General features: G+C 46.8%; 1 protein-coding gene across 1 annotated transcript in view; it reads right to left on the bottom strand.

Annotated features, from left to right (window-relative positions):
- SIGLEC1 (sialic acid binding Ig like lectin 1) overlaps positions 1-20,295 on the bottom strand; it is a 39,476-nt gene extending 19,181 nt beyond the window's left edge. The window contains exons 1-11 of the mRNA XM_087875248.1: positions 19,733-20,295; positions 14,744-14,828; positions 12,815-13,174; positions 11,238-11,534; positions 9,443-9,706; positions 8,027-8,281; positions 6,253-6,552; positions 5,048-5,302; positions 3,641-3,943; positions 1,807-2,061; positions 411-713 (exon numbers count right to left, since the gene is read on the bottom strand). Coding sequence (XP_087731374.1) covers positions 411-713; positions 1,807-2,061; positions 3,641-3,943; positions 5,048-5,302; positions 6,253-6,552; positions 8,027-8,281; positions 9,443-9,706; positions 11,238-11,534; positions 12,815-13,174; positions 14,744-14,795 — 2,644 coding nt within the window. The 5' untranslated portion in view covers positions 14,796-14,828; positions 19,733-20,295. The remainder of the gene's footprint in view (positions 1-410; positions 714-1,806; positions 2,062-3,640; positions 3,944-5,047; positions 5,303-6,252; positions 6,553-8,026; positions 8,282-9,442; positions 9,707-11,237; positions 11,535-12,814; positions 13,175-14,743; positions 14,829-19,732) is intronic.
- Between the last annotated feature and the right edge of the window lie 6,309 nt (positions 20,296-26,604).

Here is a 26,604-nt window from a genome sequence, read left to right on the forward strand (position 1 = left end):
TTCAGTCGCTAAGTGAGACCGTGGTTAAGCGAATTTTGCCCGATTTTACGATCTTTCTTGCTACCGTTGTTAAGTGAGTCATGCAGTCGTGAAGTGAATCCCACTGACTTTTCTGGCCAAAGAGGATCACGTGACACCACACAACCCCCACCCCCACCCCGGGGCACCGCAACAACCGTCGTAAGTCTGAGCCTGTTGCCAAGCATCCCAACTTTGATCGCCCAGAGAGCTGCTTCACTTAAGAGTGAAGAACGATCTCTGGTCCCTTTTTTTTTTAGAGCCGCTGTAACTCTGAACGGCCACTAAACGAACCGTTGCAAGTCGAGGACTACCTGTAAAGACATGTGAATTCTGCATTCACCCACCCCGAAGCTCCCGCCGTAAGGGTGACTAACAAAGCTAGGCCTCACTTTGCACCCGGAAGTAGAGCTGTCTGGAGGCGACGCCGTGCGCATTGGTGGCCGTAACGTTGTAGTTTCCTTCGTCTTCCGGCACCACTCCCGTCATCTCCACGCGCATGGCGTTAGGCCCGGTTGTGACGCTGATCCGACGAGAGGCCTGGTCGTCCTTTGTCTTGCTGGCGGCCAAGACGGCGTCTCCTTTGTACAGGACCCAGGCGGCCGGAGGATTGCTGTCCACCGAACATTGGAAGATGGCCACGGTTCCCCTCTCGCTCTCCGTGAAAACGGACACCTGCAGATTCCTCGGGGCGTCTGAAACCAAAGAGCGACACTTCATCAGGTGGGAATGCAAGGCCAGCAAGAACAGAAGGCGCACGTGTGAGAGTCACACATCCCCAGAGGGACCTCGGAGTCCTAGGGGACGATCCGGGGGTTGGACTAGAAGACCTCCAAGGTCCCTTCCCACTCTGTTATTATGTTATTATTCTAACTAATTTTGTAAAGGAATTTGTAAATGATTTTTAGGAAGGTATGAAAAAAAAAATCAAAAATCAAACAGAGATTTGGAGAAAAGATATTCAATATTTCACAACCTTGGCCGTTTTAAGATGTACAAGTAATCCTCGATTTACGACCAGAACACAGCTCAAAATTTCTGTGGCTAAGCGAGACCGTTGTTAAGTGGACTGGAGAAGATGGATTGATTATATTCAAAACAAACATGGGACTAAAAAGTTTCAAATAGTATAGGAATGAATATTTGGATTTAAAAAGAGATGTTATTACTTAGCTACGTAAATAGTGAGTTAAAGTGAAAAAGGGATGAAAAGAGTTTATAGATAGTTAGCATATGTTAGATTAAGATTGCTAAATGAAATACCCTGTATTTTGCTCTGGGAAGTCGGGGGGGGGGAGAAGGGGGAGGGGAGGGAGGGGTAATGGGGAGGGAGGTGGGGCTCAAAACTTGGTTAAAATGTTTGTAAAAACTTTTCAATTAAAAAAGAAAATTCTGTGGCTAAGCGAGACCGTTGTTAAGTGAGTTTTGTCCCGTTTTACGACCTTTCTTGCTACAGTGGTTAAACGAATGACTGCAGCTGTTCCAGTTAGATCACGTAGTTGTTAAGCGAATTGGGCTTCCCTGTTGACTTGGCTTGTCAGACGGTTGCAAAAGGCGATCAAGTGACACCCCCCCCCCCGGGGACACCCCGACTGTCATAAATATGAGTCCGTTGCCAAGTGTCTGAATTTTGATCATGTGACCCTGGGGACGTTGCCACGGTCGTAAGTGTGAAAAACAGCCCTAAGTTACTTTTTCCGGGGCCGTTGCAACTTCAAATGGTCACTAAATGAACGGTTGTAATTCGAGGACTACCCGTCTATGTTGTTTGGAGTAAATTGGTCTTACACAGCACAGAGAGCGAGGCTGAGCTGGAGGTCTTGCTGGCTCCGGGATATTCCACTCGGCATTTATACGCTCCGGCGTCCTTCACGGCCACGTGTTCCAAGACCAGGGAATCCCCGGCGACCCCCGGCAGGCGGAGACCCTCCTTGAACCAGGAGTAGTTGGCCGAGGCTGAGAGGTTCCCGCTGAGAACACACAGGAGACGGACGGCATCGCCTTCGCGGATCTCTGGAGACGGGGAGATGGCGATGCTGGCGGCTGGAGGTTGGGTGGGTGGAAGAAGAAGGGAAGGAAAAAAGGAAAATGAAGGAGATGGGGCTCAACGTCAGTGCTGAGAAAGCTTCTCCCCCTCCCGTCTGTGGGATACTGGGTGCTCTCTGAGCTTCTCTTTTTTGCGAGTGTGTCTTTTTTGCAGATGTTTTATTACCCATTTACGTAACAACATCAGTGCTACAAGGGAGGGGGTTTGCAGAGAGGAGGAGGAGGAGGAGGAGGAGGAGGAGGAGGAGGAGGAGGGCAACTATGGGGTCCTTGCTGCTCTCTAAACTTGGTGGGTTCCCCCCCAGATGTTTTATTACCCATTTAGATAACAACATCAGTGCTACAAGGGAGGGGGTTTGCAGAGAGGAGGAAGAGGAGGAGGAAGAATATGGGGTCCTTAGTGCTCTCTGAGCTTGGTGGAGTTTTTTTTCTAGACGTTTTATTACCCAACTAGGTAACAACTTCAGTGCTAGAAGGGAGGGGATTTGCTCTCAGTTTATATACAAGTGGCAAATGTTGACGGGAGGGCAAGCCACTATATATAAACAGAGAGCAAACCCCACTTATATCTAACATTCACGGTGTTACCCTGTTGGGTAAGAAAACGCCTGCAAGAAAACAACCCAGCTCGGAGAACCCCAAGGACCCCCACAGTCCTTCCCCCTCCTCCCCCTCCCCCTCTTCCCCCTCCCCCTCCCATAATTTGGGAGTGACACTTTTACTGATGCCTGCATCCCATCATTGCTTTTGCCATTTCCGCAGAAGCACGCGGCGGCCTTAAGTTTTAGGCTGCCATCCAGAACCTAGAATTCCCAAGACCCTTTTTCACACGTCCTCTTGCCAACCCAGGTCAGCCCCTTCCGACACGCTGTTGATGCCGTTTCTACGCAGGAAATTTGCATTTCCTCCCCGCCTGTTTTGTTCTCCCTGGCTTATTTCTCTGATTCACTATTCCTCAAGCTTGGCAGCTTGAAGATGGGTGGACTTCAACTCCCAGAATCCCCCAGCCAGCGCTGGGGGATTCTGGGTCCTGATTGTGTCCTGATTGGTTAGCTCTGTAGCCAATCTCCTTAAGAGGGAGCTGGAAACATGTTTCTCTTTGCTGTTCTTGCTCTCCGATATCTCTGTATGCTACTGTTTGCAAATCCAGAAGAACTGTTTATTGTGAATGACTACGACGACTGGTAAGAAGACTTTGTTATTGGATTATCCCTGGACTGTTGTTTTGCTATCGCCTGCTTTATATGTGTATGACCTGGACTGTTTATTGGACTGTGCCTTACTTTTCCCTGAAAGTAAACACAACTCCGTGTATCTCTGTTTTGGCTGTGTTTATTCGTAACTACTCTCAATCGCTTTCATGTGCACACCCTTGCTACTCAAGGGTTACTCTGCGAATTCCTTAACAGACTGCTCTACCTGGTTAAGATTTAGCATATTTGTCATGGGAACGTGCTCTATTATCCTTATTTTTAAAAATATTTTAGACTCTCCCCCCTTTCTCCCAATTCTACCCAATTTCCCGCTCAGGTTTGCCCCCTAACCAGAGTGGGGGAGAAGGCTCCCATTGACCCACTTTCTGCAGTGAAGTCCATGGTGGCCATGGCGTCTCCATAGGGGTTTTGAGCCGAGCACACGAATTCTCCTTCGTCGTCCAACCTCAGCTCCTGGATGGTCACCTTCAGGGCGTTAGGCGAGGAGGTCACCCGGATTCTTGGGTCGGTGGCCAACGGGGCGAGGTGGTTGGAGCCCACGAGGGTGTCGCCCTTGTACAAAGCGATCTCAGCGGGGGGGTCGCTGTCCACTGTGCACTGGATGACGCCCAGATGGCCACCTTGGGTCTCCAGGAAAGAGGTCATCGCGGGCAGCCTTGGCGAATCTTTGGGGGAGGGGGGCACAAAAGGAAGAGAGGTTTTGCGGGGCTGCAAGGCGAGAGATTTCCATCTGAAGGGGCTCCCGAGGTTGGCCTCCCTCGCCCACCCTCCGCTTTGGGAACCTGAGGCTCCACAGAGGCCTCCGTCTCAGTTAATGGAAGGATTCGAAGGTTGGAATCATGTTAAGCTTAAACTGTTCACTGTTCTCTCTCTCTTACTCTGTCTGTCTCTCATCTATCTGTCTGTCTATCTATCTAATCAATCAATCAATCTATATCTATCTATCTATCTATCTATCTAATCATCCATCCATCTATCTATCATCTATCTATCTATCTATCTATCTATCTATCTATCTATCTATTCATCTATCTATCTATCTATCTATCTATCTATCTATCTATCTATTTATATCTATCTATCTATCTATCTATCTATCTATCTATCTATCTATCTATCTATCTGTCTGACTGTCTATCTGTCTGTCTATCTATCTATTCATCCATCTATCTATCTATCCATCTATCTATATCATATCTATCTATCTATCTATCTATCTATCTATCTATCTATCTATCATCTATCATCTATCTAATCATCTATCTATCTATATCATCTATCTCATTTATCTATCTGTCTGTCTGTCTATATTTATCTATCTATCTATCTATCTATCTATCTATCTATCTATCTATCTATCTATCTATCCATCCATCCATCCATCCATCCATCCATCCATCCATCCATCCATCTATCTATCTATCTATCTATCTATCTATCCATCCATCCATCCAGAGGTAAAATCCAGCAGGTTCTGGTAGCGGAAATTTTGAGCAGTTCAGAGAACCGGCAAATACCACCTCTGGCTGGCCCCAGAGTGAGGTGGGAATGGAGATTTTGCAATATCCTTTCCCCAGGAGTGGGGAGGGAATGGTGATTTTGCAGTATCCTTCCCTTGCCACGCCCACCACACCACACCCACCAAGCCATGCCCACAGAACCGGTAGGTTTCACCACTGTATCTATCTATCTATCTATCTATCTATCTATCTATCTATCTATCTATCTATCTATCTATCATCTATCTATCCCCTCGGAGGGCCACTTACAGAGCACGCGCAGAGCGATGGGTGGTGAGAGGTGGCTTCCTTTCTTGTTCTCGGCCACACAGTGGAAGGTCCCAGCATCTTCTCTGACCACAGCTGAGAGGACCAGGCTGTCCTTCTGGCCTTGCTCTAGCCACTTGGCATTCTTGTACCAAGTGTACGTGGTGTCTTCTTCGCTCCCTTCGGTGGTGACGCAGGTCAGGGTGACTCTCTGGCCTTCAACCAGCTTGCCGGAGGGGCTGGCCACCACCCTGGCAGCTGTAAGTAGAGGAAGGAGTAGAGGAGGAGAGCGTAACCATCAGCCCTACACGGTGAGTCAGCTCAAGGAAGCAACTTCACAAGAAGCTCTAACTCTACTTGGTTGAGTTGGGCTCTTAAAAATCTGAAATGCAAGGGACAGAAGTTGCTAATCTTTGGCAGATTCTGAGATTATTAATTTTCTTTCAATTTCTCGTTTTAATCTACAGGTGTTCCTGGATTTACGGCCCCAAATGGACCCAACATTTATGTTGCAAAGTGAGACAGAATAGAACGAATGAGCTGGAAGAGACCTTGGAGGTCTTCTAGTCTAGCCCACTACTCAAGCAGGAGAACCTATACCATTTCAGACAGGTGGCTGTCTAGACTCTTCTTAAAAAACTCCAGTGATGGAGCACCCACAATTTCTGGTGGCAGGCAGTTCCACTGGTTAATTGTCCTCACTGATAGGAAGTTTCTCCTTAATTCCAGGTTGCTTCTCTTCTTGGTTAGTTTCCATCCGTTGCTTCTTCTTCTGCCTTCAGAGGCTTTGAAGAATAGCTTGACCCCCCTCTCTTCTTTGTGGCAGCCCCTCAAATATTGGAATACCGCTATCATATCGCCTCTAATTCTTCTTTTCTCTAGACCGGCCACACCCAAATCCTGCCACCGTTCTTCGTATGTTTTAGTCTCCAGGCCTTTAATCATCTTAGCTGCTCTTCCCTGCCCTTTTTCCAAAGTCTCAACTTTGTAAAGTGCATTTCTAAATGTTTATAAGAATTTATAATTTTATAAATGAATGCATGCATAAATGAAGTGAATTTTGTCCCATTTTAAGACCTTTCTCGTCACCGTCGTTAAGTGAATCCCTGCAAGTGTTATAAATTCCCTCCCAGAAAGTCTGGGCTTTCTAAGGAGGCTTTGTACGCACTGCAACACTCCCCTCCCTACACACACACACACACACTTACTTTGGCTCCTGAAGAAGCTGGAGGCGGTAGCATTCCCATACTTGTTGGTGGCCACGCACTGGTACTCGCCCTCGTCCTCCGGCGTGATCTTCTGGATCTCCAGCTTCAAGGAGTTGCGCGTGGCCACGATGGTGATCCGCTGGTTGGGCGCCGAGTGGGAGCTGGTGGTGGCCAGGAGTCGCTGGTCCCGGAAAAGGCTCAGCGTGGACTGGGGGTTGCTGTCCACCGTGCAGTGGACAATGCCCTGCTGGCCCCTCTGGGTCTCCTGGAACAAGGCCAGGGAGGGCGAACGGGGAGGATCTGCGGGAGGCAAGGATGGGTTGGACCAGGCCGTGGAAGCCCTTCTCTGCCCTGCAAAGGGGGCACTCCTTGAATAGAGGGTGGTGCATCATGGGTTTTGTGTCCCAGGGGATAAGAAAAGCCAGGCAGCTGTGTTTCTCAACCTCGGTGGCTTTAAAATGGGTGGACTTCAATTCCCAGAAGTCCTGGAGTTGGTCCATATATCTTAACCATGCTGGCTGGGGAATTCTGGGAGTTGAAGTCCATACGTCTTAAAGATGTAGGAGCCTGGATAGCTCAGCAGACTAATGCATTGTAATTTAACTCCAGCTGTCTGCAATTAGTAAGTTTGAATCTCGCCAGGCTCAAGGTTGACTCAGCCTTCCATCCTTTCTAAGGTAGGTAAAATGAGGACCCAGATTGTGGGGGCAATAAGCTGACTTTGTATAAATATACAAAAAGGATGAAGGCTATTGCTTAACGCATTGTAAGCCGCCCTGAGTCTCCGGAGAAGGGCGGCATATAAATCAAATTAAAAAAAAAAAAAGATGCTAGCTGGGGAATTCTGGGAGTTGAAGTCCATACATCTTAAAGTTCCCAAGGTTGAGAAACACGGTTTTAAGGACATGTAGCAGAGGCGTTAATTTTGCCCAGAAGCATGAAACCATGAGTAACATCCAAGTTTTAAATCTCTCCTCCTGCATTGATAAACGGCTGAAATTCAGCCTGCTGTTATTTTTGCAGTTGGCTGCAAAGCTAATGAATCCTGGGTCTCATTTGGCCTTATGATGCAGCAACTCCCCAGTAAATGTAATTTAAAACAGGCAGCCATTCGTCTTCCTGGCGCCAAATGTATGTTACATACCGGGGGGCTGCGGAGGGAGTGGGCTTCCTCATTTTAACGGCCCCCCGAAGCCTTGGAAACCAGCCTTCCTTTCGCCAAACTGCCTGGGAGGGGGCAAGATAGGGTGGCAGGCAGCCCCCGCCCCAAATAAGGTGAGATCCTGAAGCATTTTGGGGGGGGGAGGAGCTGGAGAAAGGCTGTAAGAATAAACAGATGCCTAAAAATTTTCTCTCCAACCTATCTTATCATTTTTTGTTTTTTTTTTTGCTTTTCTGCTTGCAGCAAAACTGTTTCCTATGCACTCCTCACAATCCTTCTTGCAAACTGTGGTTTCCCCGACGCCCCCAATCCTGGTTTTTAATTAAGCCGGCAACATACCATGGCTTGGCGGAGTTTTTGGCAATATCCTGCGACGATATCTGTAACACCGTCAAACATCCAGATCTGCCTATCCCAGGTCCTTGGGAAAGGACGCGATAGGTAGATAAAAATGCCCTGAACCCAGTCTGAACATCTGGCACAGTCAGTGTAATGATCAATAATAATATTAATAATGATATTAATAAGTAACCTCGAAGGGCTGGTGTTTGATAGCCAGGTTTCTGCAAAGACAAAACACACACAAAAAAAGGGGAAATGGTCCAAACTTACAGAAGATGGTTAAGCTGACGGCGGAAGAGGTCTCGCTTCCTTTATCGTTCTGGACTTTGCATGTGTAGTAGCCCGTGTCGCCGACGGTCACCTCCTGGAAGGTCAGGATGCGGGCCGAGCCTTCCTTGAACCAGATGTTGTTCTTAAACCAGCTGTAGTGAATCTCCTGCTGGTCTTCTCCAGGGACCTCGCAAGTCAAAGTGACCGGCTCACCTTCTCGGATGCTGGAGGAAGGACTGACCGATAGCATGGCAGCTGGGAAGTTGAGGAAAATGGGGTTGTAAGCTGTTGTAGAGCATGGTTCTCCAAACTTGGCCCCTTGAAGACTTGTGGACTTCAACTCCCAGAATTCCCCAGACTGGGGAATTCTGGGAGTTGAAGTCCACAAGTCTTCAAGCGGCCAAGTTTGGAGAACCCTGCTGTAGTCCCACACACTTGGTGGCAGCCAACCAGGTAAACTAACCACAATCTAAATTAGTATCGTGGTCTCCGTCCCCTGGGAACCGCCATCTTGAAATGGGAACAGGGAGGGGAGTCCATGCTACTTCAGTTCCCATCATCCCCTGTAGGCCATAGAGACAAGATTGATGAAGTAGAGATTGGGTGTTATGCTTGCAATATATGGAAGTTGATGGCTACCCATCTTAAAGCTTGCTGGCTGGGGGATTCTGGGAGTTGCCACCCATCTTAAAGCATGCTGGCTGGGGAATTCTGGGAGTTGAAGTCCACCCATCTGAAAACATGCCGGCTGGGGGATTCTGGGAGTTGAAGTCCACCCATCTTAAAGCATGCTGGCTGGGGGATTCTGGGAGTTGAAGTCCACCTATCTGAAAACATGCCAGCTGGGGGATTCTGGGAGTTGAAGTCCACCCATCTTAAAGCATGCTGGCTGGGGGATTCTGGGAGTTGAAGTCCACCCATCTGAAAGCATGCCGGCTGGGGGATTCTGGGAGTTGAAGTCCACAGGTCTTAAAGTTGCTAAGTTTAGACACCCCTGGCTAGTCTTAAACTTATATGGCCAGCATGTATCGTGTTTCCTAAAAAATAAGACCCTGTCTTATATTTTTTTTGAACCCCAAAATAAGCACTTGGCCCTATTTTCGGGGAGCTCTTATTATTTTGGGGCGTGTGGAGCAAGATGGAGCTCCTCTTGCCGTCTTACCTGATTTCCAGCTCTGTGTTCAAATATTTTCGGTGGGGGGGCTTATTTTCGGGGAGGGGGGCGAGGCTTATTTTAGTGCATGTGCTCAAAAGCCCAATTGGGCTTATTATCAGGGGAGGTCTTATTTTCGGGGAAACAGGGTTAAGTTTTAAGTCATAAATAAAATTTGGAAAAAAGGAGCGTTGGGAACCGTTTGAGTCAACTTGGTCCTTTTTTCAGTAACCTGCTGAGATGCAGTTGTGGGTACTACTCACCGAAGATGGGGAGGGGCACCCCTTCAGCCACCCCGCTGCCCAGTGAGTTTTCCGCCTCGCAGTGGTAGCGCCCGTAATCCTTGAGGGAAGCACTCCGGATGGTCTTGACCTCCTCGGTCCCACATGCGCTGCCGTCTTTGAACCACCGGAAGGCCGTGGGTTCTGGGTAGCTGCTCCTGACGTTGCAAATCAGAGACACGGCGTCGCCCACGCGGATGTTCTGGGAGGGGGGCTGGAGGGTCACGTGGAGGCCTTTGGGGGCATCTAGGAAGGGGCAAAAGGGAAGGGAAATAAAAGATGGAAAAGCAGAGAAGGAGAAGGAGATGAAGGTGGGCTTCCATTCTGTAGACCAGTGTTTCTCAACCTTGGTAGCTTGAAGATGGGTGGACTTCAACTCCCAGGATCCCCCAGCCAGCAGCGCTGGCTGGGGGATTCTGGGAGTTGAAGTCCACCCATCTTCAAGCTTCCAAGGTTGAGAAACACTGCTGTAGACCGTTCCAAGTTGGACACCCAAAAGGAATGGACCTCTTCCATGGCCAAGCCAACGGAGGCTCCTCCCACTTCATGAAAGAATGCGAAATTCTATTCCAGACCCCGCAGGGCTAATACAGGTAATCCTGGATTTACGACCACAATTGAGCCCAACATTTCAGCGGCTAAGCGAGACAGTGGTTAAGTGACCTTTGGCTCCCTTTGATGACCTTTCTCGCCACCGTTGTTAAGCGAGCCGCCGCAGTAGTTAAGTTAGGAACACAGCCCCGAAGCGAATCTGGCTTCCCCATGGAAGGTCACAAAGAGGAGATCAAGTGACTCCGGGACACTGCAGGCGTCATAAATGTGGGTCAGTTGCCAATTTTGATCACATGACCAGGGGGATGCCGCAGCGGTCGTAGGTGTGAAAAAGGATCCTGGGTCACTTTTGTAAGTTTGAATAGCCAGTAAATGGATTGTTGTAAGTCAAGGACCGTCTGTAACTTGGTAGGAATTTACCTGCTGCTGCCTGGGCAGCTAAGTCTCACCTCTTGAACATCAACTCTTACCTTTATTAACTGACTTAATTAGGGATTGATTATTTATTTATTTTTATTTATATCCTGCCTTTACTATTTTTATAAACGACTCAAGGCAGCGAACATACTCAATACTCCTTTCTCCTATTTTCTCTAAAACAACAATCCAATGAGGTGGATTAGGCCCAAAGTCACCCAGCTGGTTTTGATGCCTAAAGCGGGACTAGAACTCTCCATCGCCTGGTGATTGGTCCAAAGTCACCCAGCTGGTTTTCATGGCTAAGGCGGGACTAGAACTCTCCATCACCTGGTGATTGGCTCACAGTCACCCAGATGGTTTTCATGCCTAAAGCGGGACTAGAACTCACTGTCCCCTGGTGATTGGCCCAAAGTCACCCAGCTGGTTTTCATGCCTAAGGCGGGACTAGAACTCACCATCTCCTGGTGATTGGCCCAAAATCATACATCCAGTTTTCATGCCCAAGGCAAGACTAGAACTCACCAGCTCCTGGTTCTAGCCTGGTGCCTTCAACACTAAACCAAACTGATATTTATTTCTATTTATAAATACTATACATTTATATTTATCTTTATATCCTTGTTATTGGGAGCTGAAATTATGGGAATGAAACACTAATGGTGAAGGGTTGAGTTGGTAGCTCAGCCCATTTCAGCGTGATGGCCTTCAAAGTTTGGAAGAAGGTCCTTTATTGGGTTGGATCCTGACCGTGATGCCTCTTAAGTGAGGTGGAGATAATCCCGGCAGTTGGGACTGTCCTACTCACGTCCCACATGGAGAGTAACTTCCCCTCTGGCCTTCTGGGTCCCGACCGATGCTTCACAGGCCAACTTCTGTTGGTGATACTCCCAGGTGAGTGTCGTTTGGAGAGTTTGCTTAGAGACGGCCGCCGTGGTGTCCAGCTGGACTGTTCCAGAGACACGTGAGGTCTCAGGGTCGTAGCCAAACCATCTTAGAGAGCTGTGGTCGTAGGGACAGACGTACGGACTGGAACACGTGAAGGTTACTGGGACTCCTTCCCTCAGGTCTCCTGGGACAGCGATGGTGGGTGAATCAGGGCTATCTGAGGAAAGAAACAGGGCAAAGGAATGAGTTCCAGAATGGCCTGGAGAAGATCTCTTATCTCCATCGGCCATGCTGTAGTCCAGGGGTCTCCAAAGTTGGCCACTTTAAGACTTGTGGACTTCAACTCCCAGAATTCCCGAGCCAGGGGAGTTGAAGTCCACAAGTCTTAAAGTGGCCAACTTTGGAGACCCTAGCTGTCGTCCGATACACTTGGTGACCCCCAACCAGGCAAACTGGCCACAGCCTAAATAACAAATAGTCCTCGTTTTTTAGATATTTTCTTTGGTAATTTTTTCCGGTAGGATACCCAATAGGAACAGTTCTGGTTTTAAATCAGTACGCTGTTGTATCATTTCTTCCAGCCATATCTTAATTATATTTCCATAATTTTTTGCTTCTGGACATGTCCACCACATATGGTAACTGGTGACATTTCCAACATTTAGCTGACTTATCTTTAAACATTTTTGCCAGTTTCTCAGGGGGCATATGCCATCTATAAAATATTTGATTTTCCTTATACGTAGTGGACATGGTTAATTTATCATCCCTTTCCCATAGCTGTTGCCATTTATCTAGCTCTATTGAATGTCCAAAATTCTTTGCCCAGACTATCATTGTTTCCTTTACCTGCTCCTCCTCTAGTTCGATGCCTAGTAAAAAATTATAGATATTTTTAATTAATTTATCCACTGTTCCCATGAGTATCCCATCCAACTCTGTTTTTTCTACGTGAAAACCATACAGTTTAGCATCTTTTTCATATCTTGTTTGTATCTGCATGTACATATACCAATCCCTCTCAATCCCCTCTTCTTCCAGCTCTCGTTTCCCTTTCAAATCCCCCTTATCTGTTAGTAAGTCCTTATATCTAAGAATATTTCCAACATTAAAAACATTTGGGTTTATCAAAGCTTCCATTGTTGATAACCATATTGGTATTTTCACATATTTTTGTCTGACCTTCTCCCATTCATCAAGCCGGGCTGGCTTAACATATTTTTAAATTTTTAATTTTTAACTGGTTTGTCATTTTAAACTGGGGCCAAATTAATATATATTCTTTTAATTGTTCTTAATGTTTGTATTGTATGTTTTTATCTGGCTGTACACCGCCCTGAGTCCCTTGGGAGAAGGTGCGGTATATAAATTTGAAATAAAATAAAAATAAATAAATAAATACCAATACTGCAGGCGCTAACTTTGAGTTAACTTCAGAGAGTTTGTCATGTTTGGGGAGCTGGGTTCCATTCGTAGTTGGAGAAGGAGACCACCTACCAGTGATGGTCAGCTGGAGCTGCTTCTTCTCCGTCCAACTATTCGCCTTGACAACTTCGAACCGGAAGGAATATTGGCCGCTGTCCTCCTTCGTTAAGTGTCGCAGGACCAGGGTGCAGTTGCGTTCAAGGGGATCCCCCAGCAGTTCGGCACGGCCTCGAAAGCGAGCATCGGCCGTCTCCGGAGAGTTGGAGTGGAAAACGATGATCGGCTCCTTATCCGCTTCTTTGAACCAGATGGCCACGATCCCATTTGTGACGGAGACGCTGTTGGGGAAGGTGAACGTGCAGGGAAGCACGGCACAAGAATCCTTGGTGGCCCTCAGACTGTCCGGATAAGTGGCCGACCAAGAAGCCAAAACTGCAGAACAAGGAGAAGGAGAGCATTGAAACTGAGATAACAGAATGACAGAGTTGGAAGGGACCTTGGAGGTCTTCTAGTCCAACCCCTCTCAAGTAGGAGACCCTAAACCATTCCAGACAAATGGCTGTCCAGTCTCTTCTTTAAAACTTCCAGTGTTGAAGGAGGGCCCACAACTTCTGGTGGCAGGCAGTTCCACTGATTAATTGTTCTCCCTGCCAGGAGGTTTCTCCTTAATTCCAGGTTGCATTTGTCCTTGATTAGTTTCCATCCATTGACCCCCTTCCCCCCTCTCTACTTTGTGGCAGCCCCTCAAATATTGGAAGACTGCTATCATGTCACTCCTAGTCCTTCTTTTCGTTACACGTCATGGCCACCAGTCTGACTGACCCATTGCTGGGTTCACACGTGTGTAAAGCCAGGGAGCTCCTTCGGCCTAGTGGGAGTAAGCCAGGTTCATTTGAAACTTGGTTAATTTAGGGGGCTTAAGACGTCACTTCTCTCTTTAATTCAGCTTCAAGAGATTGCATAAGCAGCGAAAGGGTTAATTCAATCCCTTAATTCAGTGATCTGTGGTGGCGCGGTGGTTAGAATGCAGCTTTGCAGGCTAACTCTGCCCACTGCCTGGAGTTCGATCCTACCAGCTCAAGGTTGACTCAGCCTTCCGTCCTTCCGAGGTGAGTAAAATGAGGACCCAGATTGTTGGGGCAATAGACTGACTCTGTAAACCACTTAGAGAGGGGCTGGAAAGCACTGTGAAGCTGTATGTAAGTCTAAGGAGAGAGAATGGAGAGAGGAGGAGAGAGTAAGATAGGAGGAGAGAAGGAGAGAGAGGAACAGAAGAAAGGGAAAAGGAGAGGAAGAATGGGAGGGGGGAAAAGAGTAGGAGAGAAGGTTAGAAAGGAGGGAAAGAAGGAGAAGGGGGGAAAGGAAGGGGAAGTAGAGAAGAGGAAGGAGGGGAGGAAAGAAGAAAGTAGAAAAGGATAGAAGAAGGCAGGGAAGGGAAAGAGAGAAGAAGGAGAAGAAGGTTGCTGTAAAATAAGGGAGAAGAAAGGGTAGAAGAGCAACCCCGAATATAACTAATTAATTTTTTTTTCTTTAGAAAATATATGTATATGTGGGATTAATTATGGATAAGAGAATGTACATTTATAACATATTTATAAAAAATAAAATAAAAAAACATTTCCCCCCCCCCAAAATGTCTTAAGTGCTGTTGCTATGTCTTTCCGTCCGTCTGTCTGTCTGTCTATCTGTCTATTTATCTGTCTATCTATCTATCAAGCCATGGTGGCACGGTGGTTAGAATGCAGTATTGCAGGCTGACTCTGCCCACTGCCTGCAGTTCGATCCTGATGGGCTCAAGGTTGACTCAGCCTTTTATCCTTCCGACTCTGACTCTGACCCTGTAGACCGCTTAGAGAGGGCTGTGAAGCACCGTGAAGCGGCATATAAGTCTAAGGGATACCATAAGTGCTCAGTGCAGGTAGTCCTTGGCTTAAGACCACAAGTGAGCCCAACATTCCTGTTGCTAAGCGAGACGGTTGTTTAGAAACTCGGCTAACATACCTGGGGAAACATACGCAGCAAATGAGATGGAGAAGAGGAAGAGGAGGCTCATCGTGACTTCGGAGGCTGTCGAACCCCTGAAAACCTAGTGAGGGAAACAAGACCCAGGCATGGTTACAGGCAAAGCTGGCAGAAGTCCTGCTGAGTTTCTGGATAATGGCCGCAGGTAATCCCTGACTTACGACCGTTTAGTGAGCCTTCGAAGCTACAACAACACCGGTTATGATAGTTCTTCATATCAGATCTTCTGATCAGTGAAATCAAGGGAAGCCAGATTCACTTAACAACCCGTGGGATTAATTGAACAACTGCCATAGTTCACTTAACAACCGAGGGAAGAAAGGTCGCAAAATGGGGCAAAACCCACTTTTTATTCAATTTATATCCCGCCCTTCTCCAAGTGGACTCAGGGCGGTGCACAGCCAGAACTAAAACACATATCAATACAAAATTGAAAATTATTAAAAGAATTAAATAACTGTGGCCCAAAAATTTAAAACATTGAAAACTAAAACCCTTTGACAATTTAAAAAGCTAAAAACTAAAAAAAAAAAGGGGGGGGGGTGTTTCACAGCAGCCCTGCTTGATGGAAAAGGGAAGTTTTTAGGGCACTTAACGACTGTCTCTCTTATTAACATAAATTTTGGGCTCAATTGTCAAATGATAAGTTCGGGACTACTTCTGCTGAACCCAAATAAATGACATTCTCTGCGTTTGTTTCTCACAATCCCTTCGTTCCCTGGACTCAATGGTGGGCATGGGCAGCTTCTGGGTCCCCAAAGCATTGTCAAGTCTCCCATCCCAGCCCCACACCTTCCCCCAAGAATCAGAGCATCTTCCCTCCCTCCCTCCCTCCCTCCCAAAGACTTCTACAAAGTTTCATACAAAACCTCAAACATCTGAAATGTCATTTAATCACAGCAGGGGTGAAATCCAGCAGGTTCTGACGAACTGGTAGCGGAAATTTTGAGTAGTTCAGAGAACCGGCAAATGCCACCTCTGGCTGGTCCCGGAGTGGGGTGGGAAGGGAGATTTTGCAATATCCTTCCCCTGCCACGCCCACCAAGCCACACCCACAGAACCGGTAGTAAAAAATTTTGGATTTCACCACTGATCTAAGGTAATTAAAATGTAATGGTTCCCCTTATTGGAAAACTACCTCCAGGATGCTGCCTACAAGCCGAGAATAACCCCTTGATCTGAAATCCTTGTTAAGAGTCCCTCTCTGAAGAATCTGGAGCCAGCTGAAACAGGAGTGCTCCATCAACGGGTGAATAACAGAATAACAGAGGTGGAAGGGACCTTGGAGGTCTTCTAGTCCAGCCCCCTGTTTAAGCAGGAGAGCCTATAGCATTCCAGAGAAATGGTTGTCCAATCTCTTCTTAAAAGCCTCCAGGGATGGAGCATTCACAACTTCTGGAGGCAAGCTGTTCCACTGGTTAATTGTTCTCACTATCAGGAAATTTCTCCTTAGTTCTAGGTTGCTTCTCTCCTTGACTGGTTTCCATCCGTTGCTTCTTCTCCTGCCTTCAAGGGCTTGGGAGAATAGGTTGCACCCAGTAGCGGTATTCACTTACCTTTACTACCGGTTTGCAAATTTGAGCGCGTGCCACCTCTGCACATGCACAGAGCATCCGTGATGATGTCCGGCAGTAGTGGGTGGAGCCTCCCAATGCCGCCGCTACTGATTCGCCCGAACCGAGTAGAACTCGTAGAATCCCACCACTAGTTGCACCCCCTCTTCTTTGGGACTGGCCTTCAAATATTGGAAGACTGCTATCCTGCCACCCTTAGCCCTTCCCCTCTGAACTCTTCTGAACTGAATGCCGAATACAGAATAACAGATTTGGAAGGGACCTCAGAGGTCTTCTAGTCCAACCCGCTGCTCAAGCAGGAGAACCTAGATCAGTGTTTCTCAACCTTGGAAGCTTGAAGATGGGTGGACTTCAACTCCCAGAATCCCCCAGCCAGCGTTGCTGGCTGGGGGATTCTGGGAGTTGAAGTCCACCCATCTTCAAGCTACCAAGGTTGAGAAACACTGCCCTAGACCAATCCAGACAAATGGCTGCCTAATTCCTTCTTGAAAACCTCCAGTGATGAATACCCACAATTTCTGAAGACAGGCCCTTCCGTTGATGAATTGTTCTCGCTGTCAAGAAATTTCTCCTTAGTTTTAGGTTGCTTTTCTCCTTCTCAAGTTCCTATCTACTTGAGAAAGTAGGGGAAGAATGACGAATTGTAGAGGGATGGGCTCTCCGGGCTCTTAATTCAAGGAGAAAACCGCCCCTCCAATTTGATAAGGGACTTTGGTTACCAGCAGACCCACAAGGTCAAGTTTGAAGGTTGCAGCCCGGAGTCACAATCCAAATGAACCAGGAGGAGGACAAGGCGGCTTGTTTAGGAAAACGGTGTGTAGCTTTTGTGGTTTCCTCCTAACGTCTCTGGCCGTGGCTGACATTGGAGCAGGGCAGCTGTGCTTAGTCTACGGTCGCCAAAATCAGGAGAGGACATTTTTGAACTGGCACATTTTATCAGAAGGCATCAGTTTTTATAAGCCACGGGTCACAAAAGCTGATGACTAGTCATAAAATTTGCTAGACCGAAAAAGAGCTAAAGGGATTCCTGATTTTTTTCCCCCCAAAACCATGTTCCAAACGGACGAGAGGGTGATGAATAAAATACAGTTTGTTTAGCAATGTAGATAGATAGATAGATAGATAGATATAGATAAATAAATAGATATAGAGATAGATAGATAGCGTTTGATAGAGAGAGAGAATAGATAGAGAGAGAGAGATAAATAGATAAATAGAGATAGATAAATAGAGAGAGAGAGAGAGAGAGAGAGAGAGAGAGAGAGATAGATAGATAGATAGATAGATAGATGGAGATAGATAAATAAAGATAAATAGAGATAGATAGATAGATAGATAGAGTTAGATAGATAGATAGAGATAGAGATAGAGATAGATAGATAGAGATAGATAAATAGATAAATAGATAAATAGAGATAGATAGAGAGATAGAGATAGATAGATATAGAGATAGATAGATAGATAGATATAGATAGATAGATAGATAGATAGATAGATGGAGATAGATAAATAAATAGATAAATAGAGATAGATAGATAGAGTTTGATAGAGATAGATAGATAGAGATAGATAAATAAATAGATAAATAGATAGAGATAGATAGAGATAGAGATAGATAGATAGATATAGAGATAGATAGATAGGTGGAGATAGATAGATAGATAGATAGATAGATAGATAGATAGATAGATAGATAGATAGATAGATAGATAGATAGATACCAACAAAGATGATTAAGGGGCTGGAGACTAGAACATACAAAGAACGGTTGCAGGAACTGTGTATGTCTAGTCTAGAGAAAAGAAGGACTAGGGATGACATGATAGCAGTCTTCCAATATTTGAGGGTCTGCCCCAAAGAAGAGGGGGTCAAATTATTCTCCAAAGCACCTGAAGGCAGGACAAGAAGCAACTGATGGAAACTAATCAAGGAGAGAAACAACCTGGAATTAAGGAGGAATTTCCTGACAGTGAGAACAATTAACCAGTGGAACTGCTTGCCACCAGAAGTTGTGGGGGCTCCATCACTGGAGGTTTTAAAGAAGAGACTGGACAACCATTTGCCTGAAATATAACATTTCCTGCTTGAACAGAGGACTGGACTAGAAGACCCCCAAGATCCCTTCCAACTCTCTTATTGTGTTCTGTGAAATAGTTTAAATCCTACTTCCGTCCATCCCAGCGTTTCTCAATCTTGACAACTCTGAGACTTCAACTCCCAGAATTCCTCAGATCTTTTAATACGGCTAAGGTGGAGAAAAGGTGGACTAACCTCCCCATTGCAGCTCAAAACTTAGATCTGAATACCTATCTGGGAGAGAAACCTGTTTATCAGGAAATTAGGAGATCTTCTTAAAAACGAAGCCCAGGTGCTGAGACCTGCCGCTATCTTCTGCCTTTGGTGCCCAGCGGTTGCTGACCTTTTTCCAGTCGGCAGTTGTTGTTTTTTAAGCTGACTCGTCGGTTGGTTGAAACAAGGGTTCCTTAAACAGACTTTCTTCCCATTTTCTAAAGGGCACAGCGAAGAACTGACCAACTGAGATTTGAACCCAGCTTTGGATAATGGAAGAAAAATCAGGTAGAAATAAGTTACTATCTGCCAGCACTGTCACCCTAGGCTGCATCAAAAGAGGGATAGAATCAAAATCATGTGAAGCATTTGTATCGCTTTATAAGGCCTTGGTAAGACCTATTGGTAAGATAAATAAATAGTCTTACCAATAGGTCTTGGTAAGACCTAGGCTATTGCTTAACGCACTGTAAGCCGCCCTGAGTCTCCGGAGAAGGGCGGCATATAAATCAAATTAAAAAAAAAAAAAAAGACCACATCTGGAATCCTGCATTCAGTTTTGGTCACCATGATTTAAAAAAGATGTGGAGACTCTGGAAAGAGTGCAGAGAAGAGCAACCAAGAGGTTTAGGGGACTGGAGGCTAAAACATACGAAGAACGGTTGCAGGAACTGGGTATATCTAGTCTGGAGAAAAGAAGGACTAGGGATGACATGATAGAAAGTCTTCCAATATTTGAGGGGCTGCCCAAAAGAAGAGGGGGTCAACCTGTTCTCCAAAGCACCAGAAGGCAGGAGAAGAAGCAATAGATGGAAACTAACCAAGGAGAGAAGCAACCTAGAACTAAGGAGAAATTTCCTGACAGAACTATTAATCGTTGGAATGATTTGCCTCCAGAAGCTGTGAGGGCTCCATTGCTGGAAGTTTTTAAGAAGAGACTGGACGGCTATTTGTCTGGGAATGGTTAAGGGTTGGAGGAGAGAGTTGGACCAGAAGACCTCCAAGACTTCCAATTCTGTTGTTCTGTTCTGTTCTTTCCCAACATGCAAAGCGACTCTTAGTCTAGGCAACCTCAAGAAGAACCTGAAGCTAAAGTCCACCTTACCTTCTCAAAGACAGCAGTTGCTCCTGCTCTGGGGCTCCTGTGGAACTCTCAGCTTCAGGTTGGAGACACCATCAAAAGATGCTCGGAGACTCCAGGTGGGATGCTAATATCATTCTGAGGTCTGTGGGGTCCAGAGGAGAATGTGGGTTCCTCTTTGGGGCAGCTTTATTGTCCTCCGTTTTCAGGAAGTCCTTTTGGAGAGTCAGCAGTTCTTATCCCATGCTTGGCTTCTTCACATACTTCTCTCTGGACATCAGTTCCTGGGAGAGGAAGAAGGCGGTGATTGTATATCTGGTCTCTCGAGGTCAGCATGATGGTGGAGGTTGGTTCTCCAGCGGTGGAGGAAGGAGGCCACTGAAGGAGCTCATGCATCAACTGTGACTTATCTAGGCACGTCCTGATTAAACTTGGGGTAGTGGAAGTGGGGACTGTAAAGCAGAATTTGGGGAATGACCCAACCCGAAGATTGGCCAACCTTTGGATTCGGAACTGGGTGCTGCCACGTGTAGCTACCATCTCTCTTGGCTTGGAGTCTCCTGTAATCCTCTTAATGCTTGTGGACCAGATGGGATGGGATGACAAGGAAGATAAGGGTGGTGCAGCTGCACCAGACCAATCCGGCATCCTGTTTCCCAGGCTGGGAAGCCGACCACCCAAGGAGAGTCCCCGAGCCCACAGCTCTCATCCAGAATAACAGATTAGCAGAGTCAGAAGGGACCTCGGAGGTCTTCTAGTCCAACCCCCTGCTCAGGCAGGAGAGACCCTCTACCATTCCAGACAAACTTCTGGAGACAACTTCCACTCCACTGATTAATTGTCCTCAATGTCAGGAAATTTCTCCTTAGTTCTAGGTTGTTTCTCTCCTTGATTGGTTTCCATCTGTTGCTTTTTGTCCTGCTTTGGAGAACAGGTGGACCCCCCCCCCTCTTCTTTGGGGCAGCCCCTCAAATATTGGAACACTGCTATCATGTCACCCCTAGTCCTTCTTTTTATTAAACGAGACCTATCCAATTCCAGCAACCGTTCTTTGTATGTTTTGGCCTTCAGCCCCCAATCATCATTGTTTATTTTCTTTGCCCTCTGCAGAAGTTGTGGGTGCTCTATGATTGGAGGTTTCTAACAAGAGACTGGACAACCGTTTGTCTGAAATGGTAGAGGGTTTCCTGCCTGAACAGGGGGTTGGACTAGAAGACCTCCACGGCCCCGTCCAACTCTGTTATTCTGTTATTTTCATCATACCCATAGCTGCCAAGAATCTCTTACACAAAAAATTGAGAATCCCACAAATAGGAGGCCCAGTGGTGGAGATAAACATTTCCACTTTGGGCCTTTTTTGTGGTCTGCTTAACATGTCCTCATTTCAGGGGCAAACCACCAGAGCCCCATGGGCAGAGTTCAAACTAGCTACTTTATTGTTTTATGCCTGTAATGCAGGAATCTTTCCAGACTGGCACCTTTCTCCTGGGAAAGAGTAGACTGGACTAGACTAGAAAATCTAGTCTAGAATAGACTAGAAAATCAGAATAGAATAGAATAGAATAGAATAGAATAGAATAGAATAGAATAGAATAGAATAGAATAGAATAGAATAGAAAATAGAATAACTTTATTGTCACAAAGAAGAGGGGGTTAACCTATTCTCCAAAGCCCCTGAAGGCAGGACAAGAAGCAACAGATGGAAACTAATCAAGGAGAGAAGCAACCTAGAACAAAGGAGAAACTTTCTAACAGGGAGGACAATTAACCAGTGGAACTGCTTGCCACCAGAAGTTCTGGGTGCTCCATCACTGAAGGTTTTCAAGGAGAGATTGGGTAGAATAACCCAATTGGGAAGGGACCTTGGAGGTCTTCTAGTCCAACTCCCTGTTCAGGCAGGAAACCCTCTACCGTTTCAGACAAATGGTTGTCCAGTCTCTTCTTGAAAACCTCCAGCGATGGAGCCCCTCCAACTCCTGGTGACAAGCTGTTCCACTGATTGTCCTCACCGTGAGGAAGTTCCTCCTTAAATCCAGCTTGCTTCTCTCCTTGATCAATTTCCCTCCATTGTTTCTTGTCTGGTACTTTGGAAAGTACCGTAAGTTGATTTCAAGGTATCTGTGGAGGATCAAGGATGCTTCTTGCCCTCTTGTATTTATGTAGCAAGTCTTGAACCCTCTTGAACCTTCCTCCTCATTGGGACAGTTGCTCTCCAACCCCTTCAATTTTGTAGGGCAAACTTTCCCCCGCTTCTACTCCTTAGAATGCCTGCCAGCTTTTTCCTCTTTCTTCACAAGTCACTTCACACATTTAAACGCGTTTCCTGATTTTTCTTTCTTCCTGCTTCCGGTTATTCAGGATCATGCTTCTAAGCGCTATGTGCTTAGAGTTCGAAGTATTGTTAAAGGGCCCCCCACAGCCCCCCCACTTCACGGTCTGTTCCTGTTGCTCCCCTCTGGGAGGGGGCTCCGGAGGATGTCTTGGAAAGTCTTCCAAACAATTATTTCTAGCAGGACTAGCAGATTCTGCAACAGCTTTGCTCCCTAGGCCATCCATCTGGCAAACCCCCAGGATTCGTTTCTCTCGCCATGGACGTCTAGACATCCGAACTAGACCGCGTTGTTTCTCTGGGTCATCTCTGTGTGTGTATGTGGGTATCTGCCTATTTTTTGGGTCAGGTTTATGTCATGTATATTGGAAGGGGTGACCCTTTGAGACCTGTATGCAATGAAATCTCATTTTATGTATGCTGATTAGTGTACATTTAAAGTGACAATAAAGTTATTCTATTCTGTTCTGTCCTGTCCTATCCTATCCTGTGTATTCTATTCTGTTCTGTTCTGTTCTGTTCTGCATTCTACTCTACTCTACTCTATTCTACTCTACTCGATTCTGCATTCTACTCTATACTCTGCATTCTACTCTACTCTACACTATTCTATTCTGCATTCTATTCTACGCTGCATTCTACTCTATTCTGCTTTCTACTCTATTCTATTCTGCATTCTATTCTATTCTTCTCTACTCTATTCTACTCTATTCCGCATTCTACTCTACTCTACTTTCTATTTTGCTTTCTACTCTACTCTACTTTCTATTCTGCATTCTACTCTACTGTACTTTCTATTCTGCATTCTAGTCTTCTCTACTTTCTATTCTGCTTTCTATTCTACTTTCTATTCTGCATTCTACTCTTCTCTACTCTATTCTACACTACTCTATTCTTCATTCTACTCTATTCTATTCTGCTTTCTACTCTACTTTCTATTCTGCATTCTATTCTATTCTTCTCTACTCTACTCTACTCTATACTCTGCATTCTACTCTATACTCTATTCTACTCTATTCTACTCTATACTCTGCATTTTACTCTACTCTATTCTGCACTCTATTCTATTTTATTTCTATTCTGCATTCTACTCTACTCTCTATTCTGCACTCTATTCTACTTTATTCTATTCTGCATTCTACTCTACTCTATTCTATTCTGCATTCTACTTTACTCTATTCTATTCTATTCTATTCTATTCTATTCTATTCTATTCTATTCTATTCTATTCTACTCTACTCTACTCTATTCTATTCTGCATTCTACTCTACTCTACTTACTCTACCCTATTCTGCACTCGACTGCATTCTACTCTACTCCACTCCTCTCTACTCTATTCTGCATTCTAGTCTACTTTACTCTATTCTATTCATTCTGTATTCTATTCTATTCTATTCTATTCTATTCTGTTCTGTTCTGTTCTGTTCTGTTCTGTTCTGTTCTGTTCTACTCTACTCTACTCTACTCTACTCTACTCTACTCTACTCTACTCTACTCTACTCTACTCTGCATTCTACTCTACTCTACTCTACTCTAATCTACTCTATTCCCCAAGTCAACATTTCTAAATGTTCTTCTTCAGCAGAAGTTTCTTTCTTCTTTGGAAGGCTGTTTGTTCCCGGACAGATGCAACCATACTAAATAAATATTGAACATCTCCTGCCTTCCCAAAACAGTGACAGAACTGCAGCTGTACCTGAATAGACAACATGGACCACTTTCAATTAGGTTTAGGACTTTGAGAACTTGGGTAGAGAGCGGCCAGGACCTCCTGGAGCTGCAGGCCATAGATGTAGACATTCCTGGAAGAAGATGATGGGAATAAATAATTTGGGGTGATGTCAAGAACTGACTGGAAGGTATTTGGTGGAGGAACAAGGATTCCAGCTTGACTTGGGAGGACCTCCACCATTCCTTCCCCAGCCTTGTAGTCTTCAAGCATGCTTAGAACCATCACCTCAAGATCCTGGTGGGCTCATCTTAGAAGGAAGGGAAAGGAGAACTCCTGGGCCCAGATTTTTGCAGAGGGTGCAGCCTTTCTCCAGAGCAAAGCACCGGAGGTCAAACGTGCAGAAACGAGAACTTGCAAGAAAAGGAAGTTGGTGGTGGAACTGGCAACTCGTGCCAACCTCGAGAAGACTTTAAGACTTGCGGACTTCAACTCCCAGAATTCCTCAGCTGGCCGCGGACAGGGCTCTCTAAACTTGACCACTTGTCAATGCTGGAATTCCCAGCATTCCCTGTCCAGCGCATGGAGTTGAAGTCCACAGGTCTTAAAGCGGCCAACTTTGGAGACCCCTGTCCGTGGCTGGCCGAGGAATGCTGGGAGTTGAAGTCCCGCAAGTCTTAAAGTGGACAAGTTTGGAAATTCCTGTCCGTGGCTGGATGAGGAATTCTGGGAATCGAAGTCCACAAGTTTGGAGAGCCATGCCCCTCAGAGAAGGAGGCAGGAAAGCAAGGCAAGAGGGAGGGAGGGAGCCTCCAGAAGCCCCCCCCAAAAGGGTAGTTCAACTACAGCAACCAACTGCTCTCGGTGGGCCCAAGTGGAGGAACTTCTCAGTCTCCTCCTCCGCAGGCCCCTTCCTGCCTGGCACCTTCTCAGCGCACAGGCGGAGGCTGACTCGGCTTTTCTGGCCTGGGGATCTCGCTGAGGTCAGCAGCTGACCCTGGGAGGGCTGGAGGCCTCCGTGGCCATGTGCGGATCCGAAGGGCTGCCAGGCGCAGAGGAAACGAATCCACGAGCCGCCAAGGAGTGAGGGCAGGGCATCTGGAGATCACTTTCGATTCTTGGGTCTCGTTTTCCCTGATGGGGGCAGGTTTCGGGAGAGGCTGGGATCCGAGTCACCGGGGTCAGGCTTCCTCGCGGGTGCAGCTGCGGTTGTTGCTCATCAGGAGGCACAGACTGTGTGTGTGTGTGTGTGTGTGTGTGTGTGTGTGTGTGTGTGAGAGAGAGAGAGAGAGGGAGGGAGAGACAGGAGAGACAAAGAGAGAGGGAGGGCAAGAGAGAAGGAAAGGGAGATGGAAGGAAAGACAGAGAGAAAGAGAGAGGGAGGGAGAGAGAGAAGGAGAGAGAGAAGAGAGACGGAGAGAAAGAGAGAGAGGGAGAGAGAGAGGGAGAGGAGAGAGACAAAGATAGAGGGAGGGAGAGAGAGGGAGAGAGGAGGAGAGAGAGGGAGAGAGTGGGAAGGAGAGACAGAGAGAAAGAGAGAGAGGGAGAGGGAGAGGAAAGAGAGAAAGGGAGGGAAGGAGAGAGAGGGGGAGAGGGGGAGAGAGGGAGGGGGAGAGAGAGGGAGAGGAGGGAGAGAGGGAGGAGGAGGAGAGAGGGAGAGAGTGGGAAGGAGAGACACAGAGAGAGAATGAGAGAGGGAGGGCGAGAGAGAGGGAGAGGGAGAGGTAAGGAGAGACAGAGAGAAAGAGAGGGAGGGAAGGAGAGGGAGGGAGGGGAGAGGGAGGAAGAGGGAGAGAGAGGGAAGGAGAGAGAGAAAGAGAGAGGGAGGGAGAGAGGGAGGGAGGGAGGGGGGGAGAGGGAGAGGGGGGAGAGAGAGGGAGGGAGAGAGGGAGGAGGAGAGAGGGAGCGAATGTGAAGGAGAGACAGAGAGAGAGAAAGAGAGAGGGAGGGAGAGGAAGGGAGGGAGAGAAGCGAGAAAGAGTGGGAAGGAGAGACAGAGAGAGAGAAAGAGAGAGGGAGGGAGAGAGAGAGGGAGGGAGAGACAAGCGAGAAAGAGAAGGAAGGAGAGGCAGAAAGAGAGAAGAAGGGAGAGAGAGGGAAGGAGAGAGAGAGAAAGAGTGAAAGAGAGGGAGGGGAGGGAGGGAGGAGGAGAGAAAGAGAAAGAGAGAGGGAGAGAAATAGAGGGGAGAGAGAGAAGAAGGGAGGGGAATGGAAAGGGAGGGGGAGAGGGAGGGAGAAATAGGGAGAGAAAAGAGAGAGAGAGAGGGAGGGAGGGGAAGGCAGGGAGGGGGAGAGGGAAAAAAAGACAGAAGGAGAGAGAAGGGGGGAGGGGGAGAGAGAAATAGGGGGCCAGGTGTGCTTTCCCCCTTCTGCCCCAATGGTGGAAGAGCCGCTGGATGCAAACGTCACCCAGCACCCTGAGCTCTGGATGGGTGCAATCCAGGCAGTCCTTATGACCATTTACACCCATTTGTTTAATCCGTGGAACGTCTGGCTCCAGAAGTTGTAGATGCTCCCACCCTGGAAGTTTTTAAGAAGAGCCTTTTGCCTGAAGAGGTATGCTAGGGTGTCCTGCTGGAGCAAGGGGTTGGACTAGATGACCTCCAAGGTCCCTTCGATGTCTCTTATTTTGTTCTGTCCTGTTCTGACTGTTGGAAGTCACAACAACCCTGAAAAAGTGACCCAGGACCCTTTTCCACACTTAACAGCGGTTGCAGCCCCCCCCCCCCCCGTGGTCACGGGATCCAAATTCAGGCTTTCTGGGCAAGTGATTCGTATCTGCGACGGTCGTAGTGTCCTGGGGTCACTTGATCCCCCTTTGCGACTTCCTTACAAGCCAAGTAAGTGGGGAAGCCGGATTCACTGAACGGTGGCAAGCCAGCGGGTAGACCAGAGCCA

Source organism: Pantherophis guttatus, chromosome 8 (genome assembly GCF_059756535.1).
Source record: "Pantherophis guttatus breed Tessera chromosome 8, ASM5975653v1, whole genome shotgun sequence".
NCBI classification, from domain to species: domain Eukaryota; kingdom Metazoa; phylum Chordata; class Lepidosauria; order Squamata; family Colubridae; genus Pantherophis; species Pantherophis guttatus.